The following is a 26,789-nucleotide window of genomic DNA, read 5'->3' on the forward strand; positions in this document are numbered from 1 at the left end:
CGCTCACTCACACTCGTCGAGCGCAAATATATGTATAATATCGTATATACAGGATGGGGCGCGAGCTTTCTTCACCTGCGCTATCTCCTCCCCATTTACTCATTACGGAGAAATTAAGGTCGGAGGGTCTGGCGGTATCGAGGACGCGTAATCTGATAATAATATCTATCCCCGTGGAAGGGTGAAGGGAACCTCAGGGTCGAGTCCATTAGAAACAATCGAGTCGACTTTCAAATTTCCTTTGCCCCTTGACCCACGGCGAGACCATTACCATTTCATTACGCTCCCTAAGCCGCGAGACTCTGCATCTTTAATTCCATTCCTAATACCATTCCATGTAATAGAGATACATACAGGGTGCTCGACAAGAGGCGATAGAAATTTTGAGAAGCGATTCTCCGTAGCAAAATATGACAAAAATGAAGAATGACAAAATTGCATTTGGGGCTTCGTTTCAAAGTTATTAATTATTATGAAAACGTCAAAAAATTCGTGTAGAATGAGTCTCACTTGGGACTTACTCTACTGTTGGCCTGCACTAGGCAAATCAGGCACAGCGGTCAGTAGAATAAGTCGCGAGTCAGACACATTTTACTCGTATCTTAGGCGCGATGAAACCTGAATCATAGTTTCGTCCATCTTCATTTTCGTCTTATTTTAGCATACAGAATCACACCTTAAAATTTCTGACACATCTTGTCGAACAGCTTGTACGTTCCAAGCGAACAAAGCAGGCGCCCTGTCCCGCCTACACTCCATACATTATATATTATACATCTGCAAATCCACGGCTGAAATCGATCTCGGGGATCGCTCTACGTTATCGTCAACAACAGCAAACTAGTGGATATGGTAACGCTTAAGATTAATTCAAGGTATAACACCGATCACAATTTTTCATCGCTTCCAAAAAATCTCCGACTTTGTCGATACAAAAGTTCCGTCAAAAATATCTGCTGCTTTATCGTTTTTTTTTCTACTAGTAAGAATTCAACATTTACGTCCCGGTGTCCCGTTCCGATCGCTCGATTAACATTGCTAGCGACACGACGCAGAGAGAGAAACGGATGGAAACGAAGAATGGATGGGTCGAGGAGAAAGAGGAACGCGAGACGGTTCTCCAGACTTTGAAGAGTGGATGAAAGGGTTGAGGAGGAAGGGGCTTCGATCCTTGTGTGTGTCCGTGTGTACGTAATTTTAGTCGTGGCGCGTTTTCGCGGGGGTGGATGGGGTGACAGGAGGGGCCAGAAGGAAGAGTGGGGAGACGGTTGTCGATCAATATTGGGGGGGATGTCGGTAGCGAAAGAAAGGAGAGGATGTCGAGTCGTCGAGTCCAGCTTTCGTCTAGAAAGGTTCGCCTTTCGTCTCGAACGGGAGTCCAGTAAAAAATCATCCCCTCGAAGGCGGAACTCGAACAAGTGGTTCGCTCGGTAGGTTCGTTCGTTTTCCAGCGGAACGCGCGGAGGTCGAAACGCGCGCCGGATCTGACGAGACACAGGAGACGCTCCGATCGCGTGGTCACCCAGTATTCGAAGCAACGCTATTACGTACTCGGTACGTACACGCTCGTGCAAAACAGTCATAAAAATAACGTTCGATGTAAATGTCAATAAAGACGCGAAAGTAATATCGATCGGTCAACGTTTCCTCGAGCGTCTTGGCCGCCCAAAGTGTGCGCTGGCTGTGTGTCTCTGTGTACATATGTGTGTCCTCCGTGTATATATGCTTCACGTGTGTACATTGTATACGCCGCGGCACGCAATCTCGCGTGAAAACGAGCTCGTTGGATCTCGTGTCAGAGGTGAATACGATACGTTCGCCGAGAGTCGTTGTCGTGCACGGGAACAGAAAAAGGACAAAGTAATGGAAAAAACCGGAAGCGTTTGGGGTGGGGGAGGTGGCAGAGGGGCGAGGGGGAAGGGAACACGCTTTGCCCGTAAAACGCGCGGAAAATGTCGTCGTGGCCGATGGGGTGTCGCGATTCTTTCGCTGCCTCGCCCCTGGGGGAACGAGATTCGTGCTTCGAGGTTCGTCGCGTTGCCAGAGAGCCTCTGCTCTCGTTTCTCCTGTTCCGTGCGGGGGCTAGACCGGAAGAGGGGCAACAACGGGAGAAAGAGAAATATTCCTGTTCTTTTCTTTTTTCGTCGACTGTCGCGTTCTCGGCTTCGATCGGGTCTCGATCGGCCTCGCGTCGTCGAGGAGTACCGAGTATCGTGGAGGAGCAAGTGGTTCAAGGGTTCAAGAGGTCTGGAATTGGATCGACGATCTCCTACGTTCCCGCGGAATGCAAACGAGGCGTGCTCGAACGCTTATTCCGGTTTTAGTCGGTGCCACTGGACGATCGTCTGCCGCGGCTTCGTGATCATGTCTTGCCAGTGTTTCGTTTCGCTCGCGCCGCTGCCGTTCTTCCCTGAAACACAATGGACCCTGGAGGCATTGTTCTCCAGACGAGAGGATTCTCTATCGAGTGTTTAGATAGAGAGGCTTCATAATGCCGAAATCACTTTACCTGCCAGCTGAATCCGTCCAATCAGCTCGTTTCGGCCGATGTTATCAAAGTCCATTACCATCACGTCCAACGAGCACTCTCGGATTTTCTCCCAGGGCACGTTGAAGGAGAACGCCTCGTTGAACACTGGGTTCAGAGTGCACTTGAATATAGGGGTCTTCCGCTTTTCGATCCTTTTATCGCCGAATTGCAGCCACACTTTTACGTACGGGTCTAAAGTTTAATTAGAAAGAGGCTTTGCTGTTATTCCTATAGACCACTTACGAGGTCTAAACTATCGTCACTAAAGGTTAGATCCTCAGGTCTAAACACAGTGATGATCAAGACAGGAGACCACAATTTCACCAGTGAACTAATAATTAATAATCCTAAAATAACAGCAGTGTTCCAGGCGGCAGATAAGACTTGAAACTTTATGAGACATTTGGTTTCACTAAGCAAGTATTTAGAAAAATTGTGAAGCTCTTTAGACCTTAGTTTGGCCCAAATTGTGGACACTTATCTTATACCATAATTTCTATCTCACCTGACTTCCCGTTGATATCCTTTGCCTTGAGATTCCTCGCCTTCAGCAGCGTCAAAGTCAACACGGAGTTGCTGGGGTGGTAGCATAACGAGCAGAGTAGTTCGCCGCACTTGTCCTTCGCCGGAGGCTTCAGAGCTTTCCAAAACGATGGTTTCTCTGAGAAGTCCACCTAAGTTGGCCAACGAATATGCGTAAATCGTGCCCACAATAGACCGAGAAGCGACAAATCCGATAATGACCAAAATTACCTGACACAGAGGCAGGAACATCTCTCCGATAGAATCGTCCCTCGAGAATCGATCGTAGTCGAACACGTGCAAGTGCAACACTCTGCTCTGCAACTTTTGAATCGGGAAACCTAGGACATAATAAAGGATCGTTGAAACATAATACGATTTTCACAGAAGAGGGAATTAGTCCACCGAAATTCGTCGATTATACGAAGGACTGTCGTGGGAATTATTTTGGCTCACCTTCGAAATAAAACGTCTCGTTCCAACGAGGGTTGAGCGTGCGCCTTTTTATTTTCGTCTCGAGTCGGTGCTTTTTATCTGGCAGCAGGGTCACGCGAACGTAGGGGTCAGACGTTCCAGATAAATCTTTCGCTGGTAAATCTTTACCCTGCAATCAACACCGGATCTTTGGGCGTGTCGCCTCGAGGAAATCAGATTCAACTAAAATCGCTTAGTCTCGTGACCGTAACTGAGCGGTAAAAGCGACGGAAATGATTTTTCATGCCTCTAACCTGTATGATGCGGAGAATAAGGGTGGTGTTCTGAAAGTCGTACTCCAGGCTGAAGTGAATCTGCCCGACGTTCTCGCTAGGTTCCGAATTATCGATGTACATGTCAACCAGAGACATGGATCTATTCTGCAGAAACGCTTTCTGAAAGAATAGTCAGGAAAGCTATTGTCAGATCTCTTTGAAGATGCAAGAAGGAATGAAATGATACCTCTGGAGTTACTGTAACAATTGTAACTACATACTTCGCTTCTGGCAAAGTAAGGATGAGAAAATTTAGCTTCACTGTAGCGTAAGTTTCACTGTACCTATAAGCATGCTCGAAATTGAACGCTAGGTATTGCCTCTAGGCCTGCTTCAAGCGCAAAGGGTTAACTGGCTAACTGAATCGCTGCAAGAGAGGGTTAGTATCCATTTTTTTAAGGGTAGTGGCGATGGAACACGACTTCAAGGCCTCTGTGGCCTAGTAATTGTCAAATGCACAACGCATGACTTCCTTTTCCGCTAGAAAGGTTTTAAAGCAGAGACAGAAGTTCCGTGAAGTGGAAGCTGAAGCACGCCTCGCGGCTGGCCTTAATCATGTACAGTCAACGGTGCTGAAAATTGAAGCTGTAAATTGGGCGAAGTGACAGAAACAGGTGTCGAGTGTTGCGAGGATCTCACTACAGACACCACTCTATTTTAGGCTTCCGAAAATTGAATGTCTCGGTTGACTAATCTTAATTCACTCGATAACCTATTTACTAGCGAGAGAACCCGAAACCTCTAATTAATACTTAGGAGATTTGAAGTTTTCTCTTGTGCTCAATATCTGATACGTAAGGCAACCCAGTTTCTCTCGGATTGTGACTCGGCACCCTTGACCTTCTAGACAATTAGTTTCATTCTAATGCAACTAAGGAGATACATGGCGACATCTCCTGATGAGGGAAGAACGCGAGACGTCACCTTCTGGTATCTACCTACTTTTATAGCAAGGTAGTACATAAACTATTATTACCATGCGCACGATAGTGATGTAGAACTTCAAGTTACTTATTATTTAGAAATGCCTATGTGCAATAAGTGCATAGACTTCATAGACTAGTGACTACAGATCAATAGACTGACATGCCATGAAATCTTCATGTGCTCCATATAGAACAGTAGATACAGGTGACACTACAGTTCTGTACGCTACTTCTCTACTAATTTTTTTATACAAGGGTTCTAGAACCAAATCTTTTTTACATGTCTCTGGTAGAACTTGAATTCTTGTTCTGTACCTGCTAGAACTTCAGAGTTAAAGTTCCACTGTGCTTGAAGGAACTTCGATTCTGCAGCCTCCCATAGTAGTCAATAGAAGGCTTCAGAGTCAAAGTCCCTTCAGCTCCAGCGAAAAGTTTGAAGCTCTACTAAATTCAGAAGTTAAAGTCCCCTGAAACCACCTCATCAAAATTAAACTATAAAGCTTCTCCTCCTTGGGCTTCTCTATCAATTCGACCCCTTCCCTCTCTCTTCCCCAAACTTACCGAAGGATGATCCCCTTTGACATTCTGCAGCTGTTTGTTCTGCGCCCCGGCAGTCGGCGTGCGTGGCTCGACCGATCCAGCTCCGCTGGCGGAAACCGCGCTGGAGCCAGCCGCAGCTCCGCTCGTCCCAGCATTTGCGCTGCCGATGCCTGACCCAGAACCCGATCCAGAGCCCCCAGAGCTGCCAGCGATCGCGCTGGATGTCGAACCGATTCCTGTGCCTCCGCTTCCGCCTCCTCCGCCTCCGCCGCCACCTCCACCTCCGACGCCGCTTCCTCCCACGCCAGATCCAACACCGCTGCTTCCACCTGTCGCTGTCGCAGCTTTGTTCGCCGGGCTGCCAGTTGTTCTGGAACAAAATCGAATTGTTAGCTTTGGAAGGCTCGAGCGACTCGATGAATAATTCTCCTCCCTTTTCCTTTGCCGCCGCCGTCACTGTTGCGATATCGCATTTGGCTTCTACGTCTACCTAGTTCAAGAACATCGCTCATTACTGTCACAAGTGCATCGCCTGCTCGGTGCATGCAGGTGGAAGCGCAGGATCAGTCCCAGGTTTATGGTCCTGTCGATCCTGTTAGTTAGGTCGGCGTTACACTTGTGTTGGTAAGGAACGCTTATTAATTCAGGTGTCCTGGGATTACATATGTCAGATTAGGTCCTGGTAATTGTACATGGTTACATGAATGATGCAATATTTTGGGTCAATTGGGTGCTCGAGAGAGAAGATACAGCAGGGTTCTCGAGATTCAATGAAGTGGTCCTCAGAGATGTATAAAGTTAATAGAACATGTTCATTCGATGCCTAAGAGGGTTCACTCTTCGCGCTTCGAGTACTTTCTACAACATGCTAATAGCCAGCCCGAGATTACTCTTGTACGTTCATGAAAAATCAATAATCTTACTAGCACTGCTGGCTTTTATACTGAAACGTTCCCATGCGACTGGCCAGCAGTGCTGGCAATCGGAGCCACCGTTAATAGCCGTGAAGAATGCTGAACGCGTTCCAGCTTTCTCATTGACCGCATGCTCAAGCTGTTCTACAACTTCATTACATCTGACTCATCCTGCTGATCAGCTGTACAGTTCGGCCAGAAATATGGCGTGATAAATTGAGGCACTGAGTGTAAGTGGCACCTAATATAAATAGATAACTGATCGTGGTCCTGCAAGAGGCTGAAGCCACCATTTTCCAACAGTCCTGTCACTTCACTTGTCCTAGTGACCGAAACATGGTCATTTTATCGTTTGATTAATTGAATCGGCGAGTTGAAGAACAGTACAACTTTAGAATTAATCATTTTCAAATAATTTCAGAGTTACTTGTACTGCTAAAAACAATTGTGGCACAGAAAAATTTTGGATAAAAATTCGCTAACTTTGACTGACGATAACTCCGCAAGAAATTGACTTAGGATCATGATCTTTTTTTAAAGCTGAAGCTTGAAGTCTTTACTTTAAGATACTGTGTCTCGATTTTAAGATTACTGCTCCCCTAGTACTGTAACCCCTAAAATCTGATGGTATGTTTTTCATACTAAAAATTGCAAAGTTTGACGGAATGTAGAGGGTTGTTAAAATTTTTTTTTAGGATACCGTTTACAGCAGTATAAAGTTTGGACCTTCCTCTCTAATTTAAAAAAAAGATCAGGTCGCTGCGATTTTTTTTCGCAAAGTTACAGTACTTTAAAGTAACCCTTGCATTTTCGCAGCACATCGGGTGCCAGCGGTAAATGACAAAAGTGCAAGGGTTACTTTAAAGTACTGTAACTTTGCGAAAAAAAATCGCAGCGACTTGATTTTCTTTTTAAATTAAAGGGGAAGGTTTGAACTGTATGCTGCTTTAAACGATACTCCCAAGAAAAATTTTACCTAGAGGATACATTCAATCAAATTTTCCCATTTTCAAGATGATATGTATGTCCTCAGATTTAAGGGGTTACAGTGATAGGGGTGTACTAAATATGAAATTAAGACATAGTACCTTATAATAGTGTCCAATAGTCAATCAAAGTTGGCCAATTGTAGCCCAAAATTTTGTCTATGCTATAATTTTTTTGAGCAGGGTTTATCTGTACCATAGAGCTAAAATGTATTAAGCGACACAGAAAATAAGTGAATTTAATGCGCTCTAACTCGCGCGTCCAGATGTGTAAAATGGATAGAACCACATGTTGGGATTAAATATCTCAAAATCGGGTCTTTGGAGTTTTACTGTTCTTTTACTCACCGATTTAGTTTTACGACCACGCTATATTTCTGAGGTAACTGCATCTTGCTTAGGGTCCAGTCTTGCCAACTGGATCACATATATATAGCAACCTTTTTGGATTGAGATGAATGACAGTGACGGCGACAACGATACGAGTAGTACGCTATCAACTACAATAGCTGACTTTAGGGTGCTGTCTAGAATACGTATGCTACAAATGCAATGCGCATTCCCGATCGCCTCACGTTCCATCGACCTACAACCTACAAGTTCGATCTAGATCGAGACACACTGTGCGAAGGACGTTTCACAGCACGTGTGTCTTATCAAACTGGAAAGGACTCTCCCAACTCGAGTCAGCGGGGACAAAGAGATTGGGGCTAATGGAGTTCGAAGCTAGAAGCGGTTCCTACGAGATGCAAGACGTAAGGGCGCGTGTCGAGAAGGGGTCAGGGTGGAATGGTATCTGAAACGTAACAACGGGCACAGGGGTCGGGGGCAGGGGGTGTGTCATGGGGCTAGATAGATAGATAGACAGATCGATCGAAATAGAATTACTTACGCGAGTAAAGCAGCGCCCATCCGCGAGCGTAATATTTTCCATTAGGAAGGAAAATTGAAAGAGAAGATAGAAGAGTCAAGTGAAGCAGTACGAGAAAAAATAGTAGTAATCGATTAAAAATTTCTCTCTAGTCGCCACATCACGTGGTTATACTTACTCCAATTGCGCTCTGGATTCCAACCGTAACGCCGAAAGGAGGCATGAAACAAACGAAAATAAAAGAGGGGTTAATGATCCCGAGTGTTGGCGATCCTGGGGACGACGATCACAGGAAGAGCGCATGAGAGAAAAAACAAGGAGGACACGTTCCGAGGGGAGGGTTTACCAAGCAGTCTCTTCGACAGTGCCTTTGTCAGGGTCGCAACCCTAACTCCTTTAACCGTGCGTTCGCCCACCGTGAGCCGAGAGAAAGAAGAATCGTTGCTCGAGTCGGACGCTGTCCAATGCCAGCTCTGAATCGCGTGAGATTCTTAAAGCGAGTCCGAAAGAGGAGAAAACAGCCAGAGATAGAGAGACAGAGCGAGACAGAGTAACAAGCAAGAGACAGATAGAGTGACAGGTGTCAGGAAGTGGGCAGGGGACAGAAAGAGAGACAGAGAGAAAGAGAAAGAGCGTACCGCTATCGTGAGTCATCGTTCAATGATGTTCAAGTCCGATCGTGCTCGATAAAGCGGCAGATCGTCGAATAATTAAAACCTATGATAAAGCGATGCCTGCTTAACACACTTCTTACCTGGTGGTGTAATACTCGAAGAAGGCAACCAGTATTTCCAAAGACCTCGAGACAGCAGCCCACATGATTTCTTTTTTATCGTTCCGAGAAACAGTGGCTTTAATCACGACTACCGCGAGATCGCGCGCGTTCACATGATCCGTTTATCGGATCTCTCGATCGGTTTTGCGGCTCGGTAAAACCCGCGCACGTGTATCCGCGGTCTCACTCTCTTCCAAAGTCCCGCAGTCTTTCTCCTTCGTCTTTTACACGGGAACGGTCGTCGCCGTCGCGGCACGACGCGAAACAATTCTCCTCGCGCGAGTTTCGAGCCGATCCGAGGTCCGACGCGTCGCTCGACCGTGCTTATGCCATGCCTGCGCAACGCACCACGGCTCTGAGGCTCGGCTTTCGAGGGACTCGAAGCGATTTCGTGCGAAAAGTCTGACCTAAACGCGGTGCAGGTGGGAAGCTGTGAAAATCGAAACTGCGGATGTTCCGTGCGTGAAGATCGTCGCGTCGCGACGCCATCCTAGCAAGCGTCCACGTGCATGGGACCGTTCGCCGAGCAACCGTGCTACCAACAACTTCGTATCGGCTGATTCAGAGACGGTGAACAACTAGAGTGACTAATGATTGACCTATGTTCCTCTTTCCTTAGGGTCGACCTCGAGTGTTACCGAGCGAGAAAGAATCTTTTCTAAATATTGTCATTGCTCTTGAGGCCGAGTGGAAGAGCGAGGGGAGACATCGGTGATCTAAGAAAAACAGAATCTCTTCCGAGGCAAGTGGAGAAGAACGTAAGGTCAACAAGCGTGGAAGCACCTTTTGACCTTCGACCCTCGTCGAATGGTAACAATGAGAGGACGAGATATCTAGTGGTACATCTCAAGCACTAATGCGGCATTTATGAGAGTATGAGGCTTCTCCTGGACCGTTCCAATAGGAGATCGATACAAAGAGCATATATTGTCTAAAGCCACAGATCAAGAGGCGTATTCACTATCTATCAAAGGATCTGCAGATATGCAGGAGATATTCCTACGAGCTGACACATGAAGAGAATTTGCCTGCTCGATTAGAGGCTGGCGTTTGGTCGGTCAGTCGGTTGGTTGGTCGAAAGAAGGGGACTATTGGATCGATCTTAGCTATGCTCGCCGGTACTACCACCGCCACCACCACTGCCACCACCGCCGCTACCGCCACCACCGTCAACGTCGACGCCGACGCCGATGCTCAAGCCACCACCACTGTTATTGCCACCTGTATCATCGTCATCGCTACCCGCCATCGTTGCTATGGTTGCTGTTCAGACCAACAGCAGCGTGTTATTGGGAAAAATGAAACTAACGCTGCATTGTTCGGGGCAAACTTTATAATACTATCAACCTATACAGACATGGACTAGGGACGTATCAGTTCGTGCACGTGGCAACAAAGTTCGCGAAGGTCGATAGACAGGCGCGCGCACATCATTGGACGTGCGAGTACATAGTTTAGAGGCTCGTTACGGAAATTAACGTCACCGCGAGCTTAATAAAGTTAGCCATAACGGAAGCATAAAATGTCAAATGTATCTTTTATCGGGCACTCCTTTCATGTCTCTCTCTTTCTCTTTTCCCTTGAATTCTCTCCCCGGCAGAAAAAAAGTTAGCTAAATGAATTAGATAAGGGTGTTACTGTCTGATGAAACGAGAGATTTATGGTCCAGAGAGAGCCTTATTTCACTGCAGCTTGGTTTTGACGAATGCTCACGAATATTTTGCGCGAAAGGAAATTATCGTCGAGGCGATCGATCGGGACGCACGCGCATGGTAGAGGTGAGAGAGTTCCTGGCCGTGGCTGGGCTCGGTCAATGCCGAAGAACATCCAAGCAACAGGTTCCTGGCCGGTATAAGCGCGCCATAAATTCTGGGAGAATCTCTGCTCGATTCTTTTCCCTGCATCGAAAGTGAGCTACCCTCAATAGATTCGAATCGTCATTTTACTCTAATGCAGTCGAAAGACGAAAATCATAGTCATCCACGTTTACGATCGTCGAGGAAATAGAAGATGGGAAAAATTCACTTATTTCGATTAGAATAGAGAGCTCTCTCGTTAAAGGAAATCGTTTGAAAGAAGCTACGCTACTGAAAAGCGGACTAAGGAGTCAATCAAGCAAATGGAACGCAACCAAGTAGAACGACTCAGCGAAAACAACCTCAGTGGCACGCGCGCAGTAGAAACGGCCAGCAAAGGTCAGGCTAGCGGCAGCCTTGCGCTACGGGAGCAACCAGAGCGTTTTACCTCGAGGAATGCGGAGCGAAAACAGCAGCGAAACAAGTCTACTGGCTCACAAGCAGAAAGAACGTGGGGGAATAGAGTCTCCTCAGTGGAAGCTTCCGTTCTGGCCGCCAGCCCGAATAGGCCTTCGGAATTTTTCAGGCACTCGACTGATCCAAAGTCAAAGTAACCAATCGATCGTCCCGAATCTCGTTGTTGGAGCCACCTGTTACTCGGTTTACGCACCCGAAGGACGCCTCGAGTGGCACACGATTGAGCTTAACGATCGTGACACTACAGGCTTATCGCTTTCTTCCTGCCGTCGCACCTACTTTGCAACTCCGTCGGGCTTTACGTTCCCGCCGGCGATCCTAATCGACCCTGCACACTATTACAATCCACTTCGAGATAACGAGAGTTCGACGGTCACGAGAAGGATCGACGGTCACCGAGTCGCGGGCAGCGGGACGACGCGAGACCCGTCATGGTTACTGTTCACAGTGGTTGGACAATGGTCGTTCTCCAAGGAGAGAAGCAGGAGAGGGGTGTCGAAGGGGAGGCAAAGTATCTCGGCGGCAAGAGCGAAAATAATACAGAACCGAGGGCGATCGATGAAACGAAAGTAAGAAGCCGGCTAGTGGTATGGAAACTCGGCGAGCGAGACGCACACCGCGTCCTGTTGCGTTCAGCCGCGATTCTCCGCCAAGGACGCGCGAGCTCGCCTGCCAGCAACCGACCGCAACCGCGTCGCATCACCGACTGAAGTTTCACCCCCGTGAAAAAGGCCGAGTTACACACGCATCGACGCTTTCGGGCTTTCGATACATTGGCGCCACCTCGATGCTCGCCAAAGGAGTTTCCCGGCCCCATGGCGAGCCTCTCCTACGCACCGGGGATCACGCGTCCCCTTCCCAACCCTCCGCACGCCGCCCCACGCTCCCTTCCAACCCCTTCCCCACCCTCCCCACCCTTCCTTCACCGCCCTCCATCCTCTGCCCTTCACTCCCTCTCTCCTTCTCATTTCCTTTCCACCTCCTCATCCTCTGACCACTTCTATCGCCTCTCTCTCTCTCTCTCTCTCTCTCTCTCTCTCTCTCTCTCTCTCTCTCCCCCGACGTCTCCCCTCGAGCTCTACGCCTCTATCGTCTGTCCCTATCTTCGACCCGCAGCCACTTTCCATAAAATCCTCGCCTTATCGCGGATCGAGCGCGATTCTTTATCCCCAGCTTTCGGTTTTCCATTAGCCGCGCGCGGCAACGATCGGCGCTGCTCGCTGCATCGATCGCGGTCGCCCGCGAGGGCCAGAGGGCTCGAGTCGAAAATCGGCGGAGGCGTCTCGGATCGTCGAGGTCGCGAGCGGACGTCGCAGCGACGGCCTCGACGGTCGAGGCTCGTTCCCGTTTTCCCTTTATCCTAAAGAGCCCGAGGCGACGCGGCGCAAACTGGGCCAGCGCCGATGTCCTTTCAATTACACGGACCATCGTCGCGAGGAAAATCGAGGGAGAAATCCGAGGAGGGAAAATGGGTTGCAAGCGTGCGCGCACGCGCGTCTTCACGCCTTCCGATTACGGGGCGAGCGGGTTTAAGGAGCCACCTAGCTTGGTCGTCTCGATTAGAAGCTCTATCGCCGGGAATCGTTCGATTGCCGAGGCAACGAGCGTGCGAGCGCGAGCGCTTTGTCTCGAGCCGCCGAGCGGAACGGGCTACACGAGGGAAATAAAGGAATGATCGATCGTCTTACGCGCGAAGCCACCGTGTTCTTCGTTGCGTCTTTCTTTTTACCGACAAGTTATCCTGCTCGACAGCAGTTAGGTGCTTAAGAGCCTAACTTTGTTGCAAAGTTACGAGTGGCGCGAGATAAGGAAGAAATGGTCGCGTCGCGAGAGAAATTGCGACGATTTGTCCATCTTCTTCTCGGCTTCCCCCTTACGAACGTGTCGTCACGAATGTCCTCGAAACTTGACGATCGTCAGGAAAGAAAGTTGGGGAAACTGCTGGCGAAACGTGTTCAAAATTTGGCAATTTCCGGCTGGAGAGATAGGGAGTTTTATCGAAATTTTATATGAGTTTACGGAATGGTGCACGAAACGAGAGGCAACGCGACTTTTCAAACTTTCTCTTCCCTCGATCTCGGAAACTTCGGAAAACACCTAAATTTCAGGTAATTGTGAGCTGTATCAAAGTGAAATTTTCGTCTGAATATCGATCAAAGCTTTGTACAGTCTGTACTTCTGCAAATGGACCGCGTCCTCTATCTCCCTCTTCTCTCCTCTTTCATCTTCTCCTCTGCCGGTCCCTCTCCCACCCTAGCCCCTCTGCTTTTCGTCTCTTTCATCCGTCTTTCCCACCCCCTCGCCCATCAACTACCTCCACCATTTTCATTATCGCGGTCCGGTTTTCCACGCGTCAGCGGTTCAGTAATACGAAAGATTCTCGCGATAATCTCCCTGAAGGACGAGGCTAATTATTTAATTTGATCTCCGAGAAAAGATCGCCGTCGAGACTTGTTTCATCTCGAAAAATCCACATAGATTGCAATCGACTAAAAAAAGCAGCGGGGTGGGACTGTTTTCTTGGACGGGGCGAAAATCTCTGGCGTACGACTCGTTTCCCTCGTGAACTTTGTGGAGCGAACAAAAGCGTACGCGAAGCCAGCCGCTCGGTGGGAAAAGCGCGACCGTTTTGTTCGCCACTTGGCAGCCGTGGCCGCGCGATTTACGCGCGCTGCTCAAATGTGAAATTGGCCGGTTGGCGGGCGCGGGGCAAGGGTAGCAGAAAGAAAAGGAGCAGCTTCGCTGAAACGATTCGTGAGAAATCTAATTTACGCGCGGATGAACGGAGCCGCAGCGCGAGGGAATGAGAGAGACTAAAAAACTGTCTAGATGAAACGATGAGACGCGGCAGAAGCATGGTGAAAAGCCAAGCAATCAATTAGTGCGCGCTACGTGCCGATGCTTTCGAGCACCCTCGTTACTCGTTATATATCGCGTCGAATCGATTACGTGCTCGTGACGAACGGCCGGGTTAATTTACTCACAGACTCTGCGACAAGAACCGCGACAGTGCCAACTTGCTGATTCGATTATTTTTCAGGCCGTCCAACATTGCAGAGGCTGCAATTTCCATATTCGATCGTTCCCCGATACCAAACTACAGGCGAGAAGGATAAGGCTTGCCGTGGCCGGTATTCGATCGCTCCCAATCGATCCAGGCGTAATCGTCCTCCTCCCCCGTCGGTTGGAAACGTATTCACCGAATCGAAACGCCTGTCGCCGATTCTAATTGCGAAGACCAATATATATATCTGTATGTATTTTGTGTGTGTATGTATGTATATATATATAGATATGTATATATATATATCGTGTATTGACCGATGCGGTCAGCCTTCGACGTGGTAGCTACCCAATATGCTCCTACAGGACTTTCCAAACGGCCGTGCTCAACGACGATTTAGTCCTTTACGTCCTTCGTCGAGTAGCTTGCTTTCTCTTCCTCCTCTGACTCGAACCGGACAGCGTGTATCGCGTCTCGCATGTTTCGATCGCCGCTACTTGTGCACGAGCCAATCGAGAGGCCCCCGTGTTTCGATAGCTACCACCAACCTTCTCTTATAGTTCCGTGTCCCTCGGAATACACGCTCTACGCGTCGAATCGTTCAGACTTTTATCAAGTTCGTTGCTCCTGTGCGTACAAACAGGTACTTCACCTTCCGTCCTGGTCTTCCTGTGCCTTCTATCCACTCCTCCCCACCCCTGATTCACCCCACCCCCGCAGTCACTGCTCTCTCTCTCTCTCTCTCTCTTTCTCCCTCGTCTCTCAGGAGCTTCCCCTCGCTCTCTCAGCTTCTTTTGGTCGCGGAAAGATCGCTTTTCTTTCGGTCTTCTCGACCGACGAATCGATAAAAAAAGGTGTCGTTGAAATGTATACGTATATTCCTGTATTGCTCTTGAACTGAATCACAATTGCGTTGACTCTCCTCAGATCTTGTATGTCTGTTGACTCCTTTATCTTCCTCCTGTTGTTTCTCTTCCTTGTTCGTTGTATAAGCTTCTCTCAGGGAGAAAGAGAGAGACGGTAATCTAGTCTCGCGAAAATCTTTAACGAATTCCCGTCACGACCAACGGGGTAATTCAACGATTTTCGTTGCTCTCGTATTCGCGGTCAATTTTTATCGATGCAAACGCGACGATAGTCTCGCTCCCTCGGACTGACCGAGTACAATTAAAAAACCGTGAAGAGAGACTCGTCGATAAAACGATCAACAACAAGATGTAGAAACGAACAACAAGTAACAATCAACTGTAACAATTTATTTAATCTTGTCGCTCAACAACGATGTAACACGGTATGCTCAACAACGGCGCGATCGATTTCGCGTATCGGAGTTCGGAAAAACTACTGCTCGTTGGTACGAATCGACTTTCATGACTTCGCTGCCCTCATCCAACTCTCCACTTTTTCACTCTCCCTTCCTCTGTCTGTGCCTCTGTCCCACCCCCCTTCTCTTTCTCTCTCTCTCTCACACACACACTCACTCACCCTCTCTACCTCTTTCTCTCTCTCTCTCTCTCTCTCTCTCTCTCTCTCTCACTTACTCTCTCCCTCGCTCCCTCTTCTCTTTCTCACCCTTTCGCTCTCTCCCTCTTTCTCTCAAACCCTCTCGCTTCTCTCCCTCTCTCCCTTCCTCCCCGTTAGGTCCTAAAAGCGAGATTTTTTTTTGTTCAAACGTCAAGAGCGTCCTCCGTGTCGTCTGCCGTCTTGCGAGACATTCATTGAAAGAACCGTCAAGCTTCGCGCATTCTCCTCTTCCCTTCTCCCGTCGGTTCCTTCTCTTCCAGGCACATAAGCGGTCCAACTGCTCTTCGACTTTGCCGCGAAACAGATCGAACGGTCGAAGAGGTATTCGTGTCAGTCGATTATCGACGAAAGGGCGCGCGCGTCAGCTCGTTGTGTTTAGTGGTAGCCTTCGAATCGGCGAAGCCCTCCGGCCCCCGTGGAGGCGGAAGGCAAAGAGGATTCTTCGTGTGTTCGATGGGCCGAGAGGAATCCCATTGAAGGAGGCAAGCGATCCGCGCTTACCTACCTCGGGACCGCGCACGGATTATCTCTTCCGCGTCGTCACGCTGCGCGACGTGCTCTCCCTCGGAGGAAAAACGAAGAGGAACTGTATTTCTTCCGTCGAGAGTGTTCCTGAGGAAGTCAACTGGGGGTTAACTCTACTATGACAAACAGGGTCTGTCGATCACACGGTAAAACCGTTCAGTCGTTGTTCTTCGGTCGGTGCATCCATTTCCCTCGATCTTCGACGACGACGTTCTTCGCTCGGGGGTTGTCACGGTAACGTCGACAGCGACGAGGAACCAATAGCCAAGGCGAGAGAGTCGGGGTCGAAGGTACGTAGAAAAAGCATAGGAGTCGGTCGAATACCGAGGTAACGTTTCGTCCACCTGAACGGACGAACCGTCTGACAAACGCGAACTACGGCTCTTCCGTCGTGTGACCCACTCGCATACTGCTCTCAGCTGCTTCCAACCCCCAGAATCCTACCGCTACCCCCGTGTGTCCGCCCCCACCCCGACACCTTGCCTTCTCCTCTGCCTCTTCTATGCCTCCTCTTCCTCCACCTGCCTCTGCCCTCGTTCCTGCCGTTCCTACCTTCCTACCTCCCCGTGTCTCACTACGAACCATCCTGTTCCGTCCCGTGCTCCATAGCGCCGCGCCACACCGCCCCCTCCTCACCCTCTCGCCTAATACTCCTCCCACCTCCGCCACCTTTCATCCCCTACCGCCTCTGCTAGGACTAGCTCTCTGCCCTCCCCTCCGTGTCCCTACTGCCCCTCGTCGCCCTCTCCACTTCGCCAGTTTTGGCCTACCAACCTCCCTTAGCCACCCGTTGCCATATCGCGACCACCGTGCGCCCTTGCTCTACCCCTTGCTCCTCGATTCCGACCGTTCGCTTTCCTCTTCGTCATTCCCGTTTCCATCCTCGTTCCACGCTTCCGACCTCGATTTCGTAGTCTCTTTCCAACCGTCCCGACTCGCTCTCCTTCTCCTGCCGCTGCATCCTGCATCCTTCATCCTTCCTCGACCGCCTCCACCAGTTTCCTAACTTCTTACCATCCACCCTCCGCCCTTGCCACCGCCTCCAGCCTCCTTACTACACGGATTACTGTCGTTGGATGTATCCACCGTGGAGAGTAATCCTGTCACTTTTCCCCGAGACCGATCATCGTACGCCGCACTGCTATCGGCTTAGCGTTTCACCCTTTATCTCCTAGCGACGTCCGTCGGAGGAGCTTTCTCTCGTTTCTCGTAAAATCGCGAAACAGCTTCGCCACTCGTGGCTCTCGCCCGCGATGGTTCTATTGGAAAAAAGGGGAAAGCGGAGGCGAGGCGGTCGTGGCCAGATAATCAGCTCCCCAAACCAGTCCGATGCATCCCTCACCCGTCCCTCCTTTTGTCTCTCGATCTCGTCGATCCTGTCGCTCCGTTCGTCCACGTTTTTTCCCCGTTTTTTTTAATGGATTTCTTTTAAACTCGAATATAGAGGTTGTCCCATTTCACGCGACGGAACCGTCTCTCTGTTGTTTTTAATGAAGCTGGGAAACGTTACAGTTGACAAAACTTTTGGATCAAGGTCGTTCGCTATTTTAAGCTTCAATGTCAGTCGAAGGTCACGCTGTTATGGCTGATTACGAATGTGGGTGGCTCGTGAGATTCGATGAAATGGCTGTGACCCCTTAGGCGATACTTTGTCTGGCGCAGTTATTAGTAGATTATTGATATTCGCGTCAGACTGGCTGTCTCTTAGAAGATCATTTGTTTTTGGGCGGAGCAGTGACAGGAAGGACGCAGGTGCACGCACCTAATTTCGAGAGGGCTTGTTGGTTACTCGACTCCCGTATAATACGAGCTTAGATCGGGGGGATATCGTGCACAGCTCGACGATCGGTTATATCCTCAGCCGACATGGCGTGTGCGGTATCGCGAAGGCGGCTGCTCGGTGACATCGTGGCATAAATTGCACGTACATACACGGCTCTAATATATCTGTCAGATACACGATATAATGCATTACCAACGTTCGGGCTGTAGCAACGAGGTCAAGATTAAATTTCCCCTCTCTTCTTACTGCGCAGATAACATTGTGCAGATAATGCATTCGAGTAACGAGAAAAATGTCCTACTCGAGGAGAATAATGCTTGGTATCCGACCGAAGAGAGACGCTAGCGGCGAGAGACAATCAGCCGCGAGAGTTTCCTTTGTCTACCTCCCCAGTGTTCCCTCCTTCTCGAGCCCATATGCTTCTCTCGACTTATTCTAGGAACACTAAAGGATCGAACGGACAAATGCAGTAGTCACAGTGAAACGCAGCGAGCGGTTATAGCATGCAACGTAACAAGTGGCATCTGTTGCTTGCGTTTCGTCTGTTTAAGTGCTACGAAACACTCGGCCGTTTGGCACGCTTCCAATTGGCATCTCGTCAGGCATAACGGAATTTATAGCGACCTCCCATCCTACTTTTTAGTCGCTCGCAATTATTCTCGAATCTGTCGATCAGCCGAAAGCAACTCGAACACGGCTGCTTCCTTGTTAATCACTGCTGCGACCAGCAAGTGAACTGCTGCTCGCGATGCGATACGGACTCGTACGATCGTTATCTGTGTACCATTAATCGCAATATGCTATCGGCGGTAGAAGCTGAATCTGTTGTAGATTAATACATTTTTAATACCTAATGTGGCTCTTGTAAAACATTGATTATCTGGATAAACGAGTAAATGAATCATTGTCTTAGATAATTTTATTTTCTTCCGTGAATTACTAGGAGATCATAGTTCAAGTTTTGATTGATGTTCTTTATTGTAATCTTAGCATTATTATTCCAAACCAATGTTCAAGAAGGTTTCATTCGAATAACAGATAATGGATAAGATTGAGGAACTAAATTTGATTCACTTTTAGCAAACGAGTATCCAGTGGAATAAGAATTCAGTACGATCCAAATATGTTTCAAAAGAGTTTAAACAATACCTCACTCTGCCCTGAATAATTCAGTCCCAGATAATCAAAGTTCTACTGTATTTTAAGACCACCCGTGTCAGCGCTTTGGGCTAGAATCGTTTCCCCAATTTTGGCAATATTGGTCCATAATCTCTAGATGAAACGCAAGCTCTGAAGTTGCAGGAATCCACATTATACGTTGGTCCATCCCATGCAATACTACACTTCTAGCAAGCCGTACTTTGTCAGACTTTAATGATATATCGATTCGATGAGAGATGCGCGTACCGACCCTCAGAAAGCTGCTCGACGTCTGGCTGTTCGTTGACCGAATAACCTCGCCCCGTAAACGCGAATCTCTTTCATAATTTTCCTAATGTGCTGTTAAAGAGTCGAACACAACCGAGGGCGATCGAAAGAGACCAGCTTCGTGGAATCCACCGACCGTAAATATCCTCCCTTTCCAGTCCCAGCGTTTCCAATCCGATCAAACTTTACTGCGATACGTTTAAAATAACCATTTGCCGGTTCACAGTCCGTGAAAGTGCCGTATCCCTTAAGGTTGGTAAAATTGAGCACAGCATCGTCGACGAATCTCTATTAAAGTATCGTTAATGGTTGAGTTCACTACTTCTCTGAAATATCACAGTTTGCTAGCAGCGGTGTTACCGTCTGAGATTTTTGATCCTTGCCCCTCCATTGAAACACCACTTTAAGGGGTAATAGAGGGGTAAATACTGCGGATGGAGGAAAAAGAAAAAAGGAAAAGTGCGCATTTCCCATCTCGGGGCCGGTTCCAGACTCGTCAGTGGAATTAGTGCAGATGGTCTCTGTTCTAGACACGCGGCACGAAGGGACGTGCTTCGAGTGCCTCCAACTTCAACCCCCAAACTGTGCCAATATGTTCTGTAGGCGGAAATGGGCGAGGAATGTTGTACAAGCATTGATTTCAGAAGGTTTTACGAGTAACATAAATATTACTTGGAACGATGTAAATTATATCAGTTTCAAAGGTCAAGTATGCGATAGAGTTTCGTGCCAAAATAGTAGGAACACGCGAGTACGATAATTGTAATAGGAATATTCGAGTCACTATGACAACGCTGTCAAATAACAAATAGATTAGATAAAGCTCGTCTGACACTGGTTTGCCCCAGCTATATTTTTATGCTCCTTGATAAAACACTCTCGAGCCTCTTTAGCTCGTACAACATTCCTTCTCAGTATCATCTAAAAGTGATTAGTAAATTTTATAAACTAGAGAAATGAAAAATAAAAAAACAGTAGTGCCAGGAGATCTCTAGTGGTGCAGTGACGAACTTTCGTCAGACCCGCAGTGGGCACACGGCATCACTAGTTTTGGAGCAAGCCCTCCGAAAGAAGTTGACGCATCCGTCGATAATGTGCAACCGACGGTAAGCTACAACCAGCTTTGCCGACTCTTTTGGTCGTCAGCTACGTGCATGCACCCGAAACTTACCCGAACACCTTCGTGCTAATTAGGGGCGTCTTCAGGTTTAAGAAACCGTTTTTCTTCCCAGGTTTAGTCTGCTGCTCGTCGATGAAGCTATCCCCCTGAGCGTCCTGGTACTCGAGGTCGTCGTCCTGCTGCTTCGCCTTTTTCACTCGCAGATAAAGCCAGGCAGCCAAACCAAGGCCCACCAACACCGCCAGACCTCCGATCGTTCCAAATATTGCCATTAGGATCACACCCTTTCGCTCCATGCCAACCTTCAAGAGAAGGAACGTTCGGTGATCAAGTAACACCGTCTCATCCGTTATTACCCACGCCTTACTCATCCTGCTCCTTCGTCCCTTTCTTCCGTTTCCGTCACGAGCCCGTCACTCAAGACTGCCGTGTCGTCTGTTCGATCGAACGAGGCTGCCACGACCGCGTTAAAAATAATTCCTGTCAACAGTTTTTCCCACGTTTCCCCGTTTCCACGTAGAAAGGGTTACGATACGAGAACGAGGCGCGATTAAATAAAGCGACGATCGATTCGTTCGCGATTTCCCTTGTGTATCTGACCGCTCGTTGCTTTCTTTTTATATCTTCATTTACGTAAAGTGACAGAGTTCGAGGCAGTCGAAAGCATTTTCGAGATTTATTATCGTAGCGCAAGTGTCCCGTTCTTGATACCCACTCTATAGTTTTCTAGCCGATCGATAGAACCCACTTAATTCCTCCTTCCTTTCGCTTTTCCTCATTTTCCCCTGTGCCCTCCCCTCCCATGGCTTTTACTGCCTTATTTGTCCTCTGTCTCCCTTCTTTTCCTCGGTTTCGTTTTTTTTCTAGCCTGCTTGTCCTGTTTCCGTGGTGATAATTCATATTTCACCTCCCATGGGACATACTGTGCACGTTACTACTTTCTGGGACACGACACGACACGGCAAATTGCCCATCCGTATTCATGCACCGACCTACAGGCGGGCGCGGTTCGACCTTTTGACTTTGAGCGATCCAATTGGCAAGCAGAAACGTTCTGTGCTGTTCTGGATATGGATAACCATTTAAATGCTACCGGGTGTCTCATTATACGGCGTATCTAATGAGCTTGGTCTGTTAACCAAGTGTATCAAGTTGACTTCCTACGTGTAGTATCGAATAAACAGAAACCTGTTCCAGCTGAGGCCTGTACATGCAGAGCAAGATAAAAGGAAACTAGGAAAGCTGTATAGAATTTCATTAGTGCATATTTCTTTGACTGTATGACATAGAATAATTGCGGGCAAAAGTTGGTCAACTTCGACTGACCATAACTTCGCGAAAAATCATCATAGGACCATGATTTTTCTTTTAAATTAAAGATTGGAGTCTTTACTTCAATATGTTGTGTTTAGATTTTAAGTTTATTGCATCGCTATCATTATAATCCCGAAAATCTTAAAGCGTGTTTGTCACATTGAAAATTGCAAAGTTTGACGGGCTATATGGACTTGTTAAAATTTTTTTCGGAGATGCCGTTCAGAGTATCATATAGCTCGACCTTCCCCTCTAATTTAAAAAAAAGTTCAACTCAATCCGATTTTTTTTCGCAAAGTTACAGTACTTTAAAGTAACCTTTGCATTTTTGTCATTTACCGCCGACACCCGATGTGCTGTGAAAACGCAAGGGTTACTTTGAAGTGCTGTAACTTTGCGAAAAAAAATCGTAGTGACTTAAATTTTTTTTTATATTAAAGAGGAAGGTTCTAGGTTTATGCTGATGTGAACAGCATCTCCAAACAAAATTTTAACAAGTCTCTACATTCCGTCAAACTTTGCAATTTTTAGTATGACGAACATACCCTCAAATGTAAGGGCTCAGAAAAGTAATGGTGTCTCAGTCTTAAAATTAAGATACAGTATCTTAAAGAAGAAAGTTCAAGCTTTAATTAAAAAAAAAGATCATGATCCTAAAGCGATTTTTCGCGAAGTTATCGTAAGTCAAAGTTGGTCAATTTTTGCCCCAAATTTTCTATGTTATAATTTTTTGGGCAGTAAAGTAATATTTTTAAAATATTCAAATTCAAAGTTTGTAGATGTTAATTAAGGAATAAACTCAGTTGTTTTGAAAATATGATTCATGTTGCTTTGTCAATTTAGAGGTCACACGTTCTCCCAACTCCAATTCAGTAGTTAAAGTGAATAAATTAGAAGCACGACCTTCAAGAGTCTTTAATCGGACAAACAAACGCGTTATTATTTTCGCAGCGCTTTATTCAGTGTTTTGCACTTCCGGAATGATTTAACTACACGATTTCCCGAGGAAACTCTCCCCTCTCCGAACACCTCCGTGAATCCTGGTTCGTCGATCACCTTTCTCCTCAGATCGCGACAGCCAAGGTTCACCGAGGCACGTACAAACTCGATGATCCGGTTAATGATCGACCATTATGTTAATAATAATCCATTAGGGAGACGCGATAAAGTCTCTTCAGTGACAAACTTCGCAACGTTACGTGATATTTACTCGTTGCCTGAAAGCCGGGCAAATTCCAACTCTGCTTTGCAACACACGCTCCGTTATCCTTCACGAGGGAGAAGTATCACGCGATGAGGGTGGAATTACCATCCAAATCAGTCGAGCGAAGCGCGTATCTCATCGGTTGCGATCGAATCAGTCGACATTTTATCCGTTCTTTCGTCAACATCGAAGGAAAAGCTATTTCGCGATCGATACAATTGTCGTCGAGGCGCCTAACCGTGTCTGGCAGCAGCTTTTTCTTTTCCACTTAGGGGTGTTAGGAGGGAAGGTTCCCAGTCGGTGGTCTGGTTGGCAAGAAACCGTCGAGGCTGCTGGAGGCCTCAATTAATGGGGAAATTATGGACGGAATATTGGCTGATAACGAATTACAGTAGCTCGTCGATAATTACTTGGTCCCTGAAGGACTGGACCTCAGAGGTCGAATAAACGATGAAATAAATGAAACGGCCAATTAATTCGAAACTGCACGCTCGATATCATTTCTGGGTTGCAAATGAAGGCGAAGTGAGACAGTGGGATAAGAGGGAGTCTACTCTGCAATGGCAGGCAATACTCGGCGTCGAATAATTTCATCTCTAACAAGGACCCTCCCCAAGCGAATCCCACTCTGGAGGTGGAGTGCTTCCTTGTTAGCGTTCGATCGTCTATGGTATTTACGCTTTCTTGACAAATTCAAGGGGAAAGGGTTCCGTCAAAAGCCAGTCCCCATTTAAAATTCGACTCTCGCCACGAGGCAAGACGACATTTATAATTAACCGACTGCCAACTGAAAAGCTCCGAAAGTAGGTCGAAGGTAGCTTTTCTTTCTTCCTTCATGTATATCTGGAAAGGTTAAAACGCGCGCACGAATACGTACGGGACGGATAAATCGTCTGTAACCTGACGTTTTAACGAACAGGATCTGGTAACGCGAACTGATCGTTCCGCCTTCAGTTTCAAAAGGCCCAAATGCGAAGATTTATCGCGTGATAGCTTGCTCGATTATATTTGATACGATCGCTTCGACAATAACTGCCAAGCATGGAAGGGCGGTTATTGTGCAACTTGTCCTAAATTGTACTCGAATTGAATAATAGCAGGGTTGCTGCAAATGTCTGCCATATGACTCCATTAATCAGTTAAATGCATTGTTACATATTTTGTAACGGTCCAGTTCTTTTTTAAACTGCCCTTTTACTATTTCCTCTACGATTCTTTTTTAAGAAATATCACCTTGGAATATAATTCAAGATAAAATAGTACTTCCTGTATAAATATGAAGACATTAAGAACCTTCTGTGATTTCTTATCAAAATTGATTTCTTATCTGTGAATGTTATCAATTATCATGTTGTCGCGTCCTTTAAATTGTTCGATTTCAAAAGGTTCATACAGTAAAATGGTGTTAATCAATTTTATGATTGGAATCGCAATCGTGCGGCGTTCAAGAGTAAGAAAGCATGTCGAGAAAGTTTCGCAATGAATTGAGAGGTACTTATAAAAAGCACGTTCGAATGACTGTATAGTCGTATGGTGCGACTAGATTTTTATCGGGCTGACTTTCTGAAGCTCCTGCGAAGCTACACTAGAATTACGTCATCGATCGAGATAGACGAAGAGAGATACGAGTCCATCGAGAAAAGAAATTTCGAAACGTTATTCATAGATGACCCGTTTCGTTTCGGTTCCATTGCCAATAACGAATAGTAACCTTGACCGATGCTCCATACAGTTTCCGTTCGTTCGATCAACTTTTTCCAATCGAATTGGAATGTCGGTTCGTGCATTATTAGATTTTACTCAGATGGAAACACTTCTCATGGCAATCTATTACCATCTGGCTTTACAACCAGACGTTATCGCATTGATTCAATAAATCAATTCAATAAATAATCATTATAAGAAATCAATTTATTTATGATTTAATAAATCAATAAATCAATAAATCAATAAATCAATAAATAGGCTAAAACCCGTTGACTTAATAATTATCAATGTTAGTATCAGTATTGCACTCGATCATCAAAATATGCGTTGGGGAAATACGCTACGCTTTAGAGGCTCATCACCGATACGGAATCTCGAGCTGATAGCTTGAAGGTTTATGCTGCATTTACTGTATTTCAACTGAAAGGTAATAGAGCTCTGAATAACTGTGGGAAAAGGTATTGTACTAAAAGAATAAATAATATGGAATTGTATTTAAACGTTGGAAGCACAGAATATCAGGGAATTGTGCGCTGTTATTGGTAGATAAAAAGCGATTCTCATAGATAGGTGCATTGAATTGATAAAATCCGTGCCACGTGCATGTACCGCAGTATTGCGGCAAAGAAATCCAGCTAGTCGACGTCAAAGTGCTCTAAACTGAAATTAAAATCCTCAGTCCCCGAGAAAACATTCCATCAGACTTTAAAGGCCACAAGCAAACCGAAAGTCTTCATGGTTGCATAAAATCAAATTAAACACTCGTTCCTTTAGGTCATTCGAAGATTTCTCCATTTTCAAATATACTTCCAATCGCTACACATACATATATTCCCACTTACTTTTTATCTCTATTTTCTCAGTAACATTAAAAAGACCAGATCTCTGTTTACATTTAAACCATGTCGAATCGATGTAAATTCGGATGACCTAGTACGCAAGTACATAAGTACATTCGATCTGAATATAAACTTCCGCGCTCCACAAAATGCCAATTAACGCATCACCCGTAAATAATTATCCACCACTGTGCATCTGTCCGCGACATTCGACGCGAGTGGAATGTCGCGTCGTTCAGCAGCTTCTCTCCTCTGCAGCGATCTACCCAGCGACCCTCGTAACGCAGAGTGACACGGTGCGTCCATGGTGCAGGCGAAAAGTGACGGAAGAGGAACGAAACGAAGAAAGGGACGGGCGACGGAGAAGAGGCTCGCGCAGCTACTCACCCTAAACAGAGGGAAACGTCCTCTGTGATTCCTACTAAATGCACGCTGCTCAGTGAACAGCCTTAACGTTGTACGCCATTTACGCGGTACTAGTTCACTGGCACCGTGATTCCCAAGATCCGACGATTACCGATTCTCCTCGTCCTTTCGGTCCCTCGCCTCTGACCCCCGTCGGTCCGTCGGCAACCTCTATAAATCGCACGCGCTCGGAAACTGGCGAGCAACGACGAGTAGGCGGAAGGGAGCACCGGGACGCGTCGAGGGATCCTTCTTCGTGTCGACTCGTCAAGATTCTGGACGGCGGGTCAGGGTAGGCAGGTGTGCAAGCATTTAGAGACGAATTGGACCGGCGATGAGGGATGAGGGACGAGGGTCGAGGGGTTCGCAGGAGAGTGGCATGCGAACGAGTGGAAAAGCCGATGAGTCAGGGGAGCGGATGGAATTGCATCGGTGCGAAAAGACCGTGAGGGTCCAAGGGACGGGAGGGGGAGGGAAAAGCGGCAGCGGCGGCGGGGAGGGAGAGGGGGGGGATAAGTTAGAGGGAAAAAGGGCAAAGAGCAGACGGAGCAGAGGGCACGGGGAGGGGGAAGGGACGGAGAGAATAGAGCAGAGAGAAGAGACGAGGGTGGAGCAGAAGCGACGATCGTAGGCGAATATGATCGACGAACGATAAGGGAAGTGTATAGAGGCGAGAAGAGTCGAAAAATGAAAAAGGGATCGAGAGATGGGAGAGGAACGGCAACCGCGTGGCAAGCAGCGTCGCGACGCACTGCTGCTTCGTGGCTGCTAACCCCCACCGTCGACACCCCGCCAGTTTTCTACCCGTACACGAGCTCCAGCTCGCGATCCCCACCCCTTAGACTACGGC

At 47.3% G+C, this 26,789-nt stretch overlaps 1 protein-coding gene across 7 annotated transcripts; it reads right to left on the minus strand.

Annotated features, from left to right (window-relative positions):
- Nucleotides 1–2,257: 2,257 nt before the first annotated feature.
- Nucleotides 2,258–26,057, minus strand: Syt7 (Synaptotagmin 7). 7 transcript variants are annotated; one of them, XM_076388709.1, is made up of 9 exons: nucleotides 25,922–26,057; nucleotides 20,522–20,772; nucleotides 5,289–5,637; nucleotides 3,781–3,921; nucleotides 3,509–3,656; nucleotides 3,284–3,393; nucleotides 3,036–3,204; nucleotides 2,510–2,722; nucleotides 2,258–2,410 (listed from the first exon to the last, which is right to left on the minus strand). In XM_076388709.1, the coding sequence occupies exons 2-9, from the start codon at nucleotides 20,764–20,766 to the stop codon at nucleotides 2,310–2,312; spliced, it is 1,476 nt and encodes a 491-aa protein (XP_076244824.1). In that variant the 5' UTR covers nucleotides 20,767–20,772; nucleotides 25,922–26,057; the 3' UTR covers nucleotides 2,258–2,309. The 7 variants fall into 7 exon arrangements, with proteins under 7 accessions (XP_076244824.1, XP_076244826.1, XP_076244825.1 ...); XM_076388711.1 differs by lacking the exons at nucleotides 20,522–20,772; nucleotides 25,922–26,057 and adding exons at nucleotides 14,071–14,311; nucleotides 14,439–14,756; XM_076388710.1 differs by lacking the exons at nucleotides 20,522–20,772; nucleotides 25,922–26,057 and adding exons at nucleotides 14,071–14,311; nucleotides 14,408–14,756.
- Between the last annotated feature and the right edge of the window lie 732 nt (nucleotides 26,058–26,789).

Source organism: Calliopsis andreniformis, chromosome 12, assembly GCF_051401765.1.
Source record: "Calliopsis andreniformis isolate RMS-2024a chromosome 12, iyCalAndr_principal, whole genome shotgun sequence".
NCBI classification, from domain to species: domain Eukaryota; kingdom Metazoa; phylum Arthropoda; class Insecta; order Hymenoptera; family Andrenidae; genus Calliopsis; species Calliopsis andreniformis.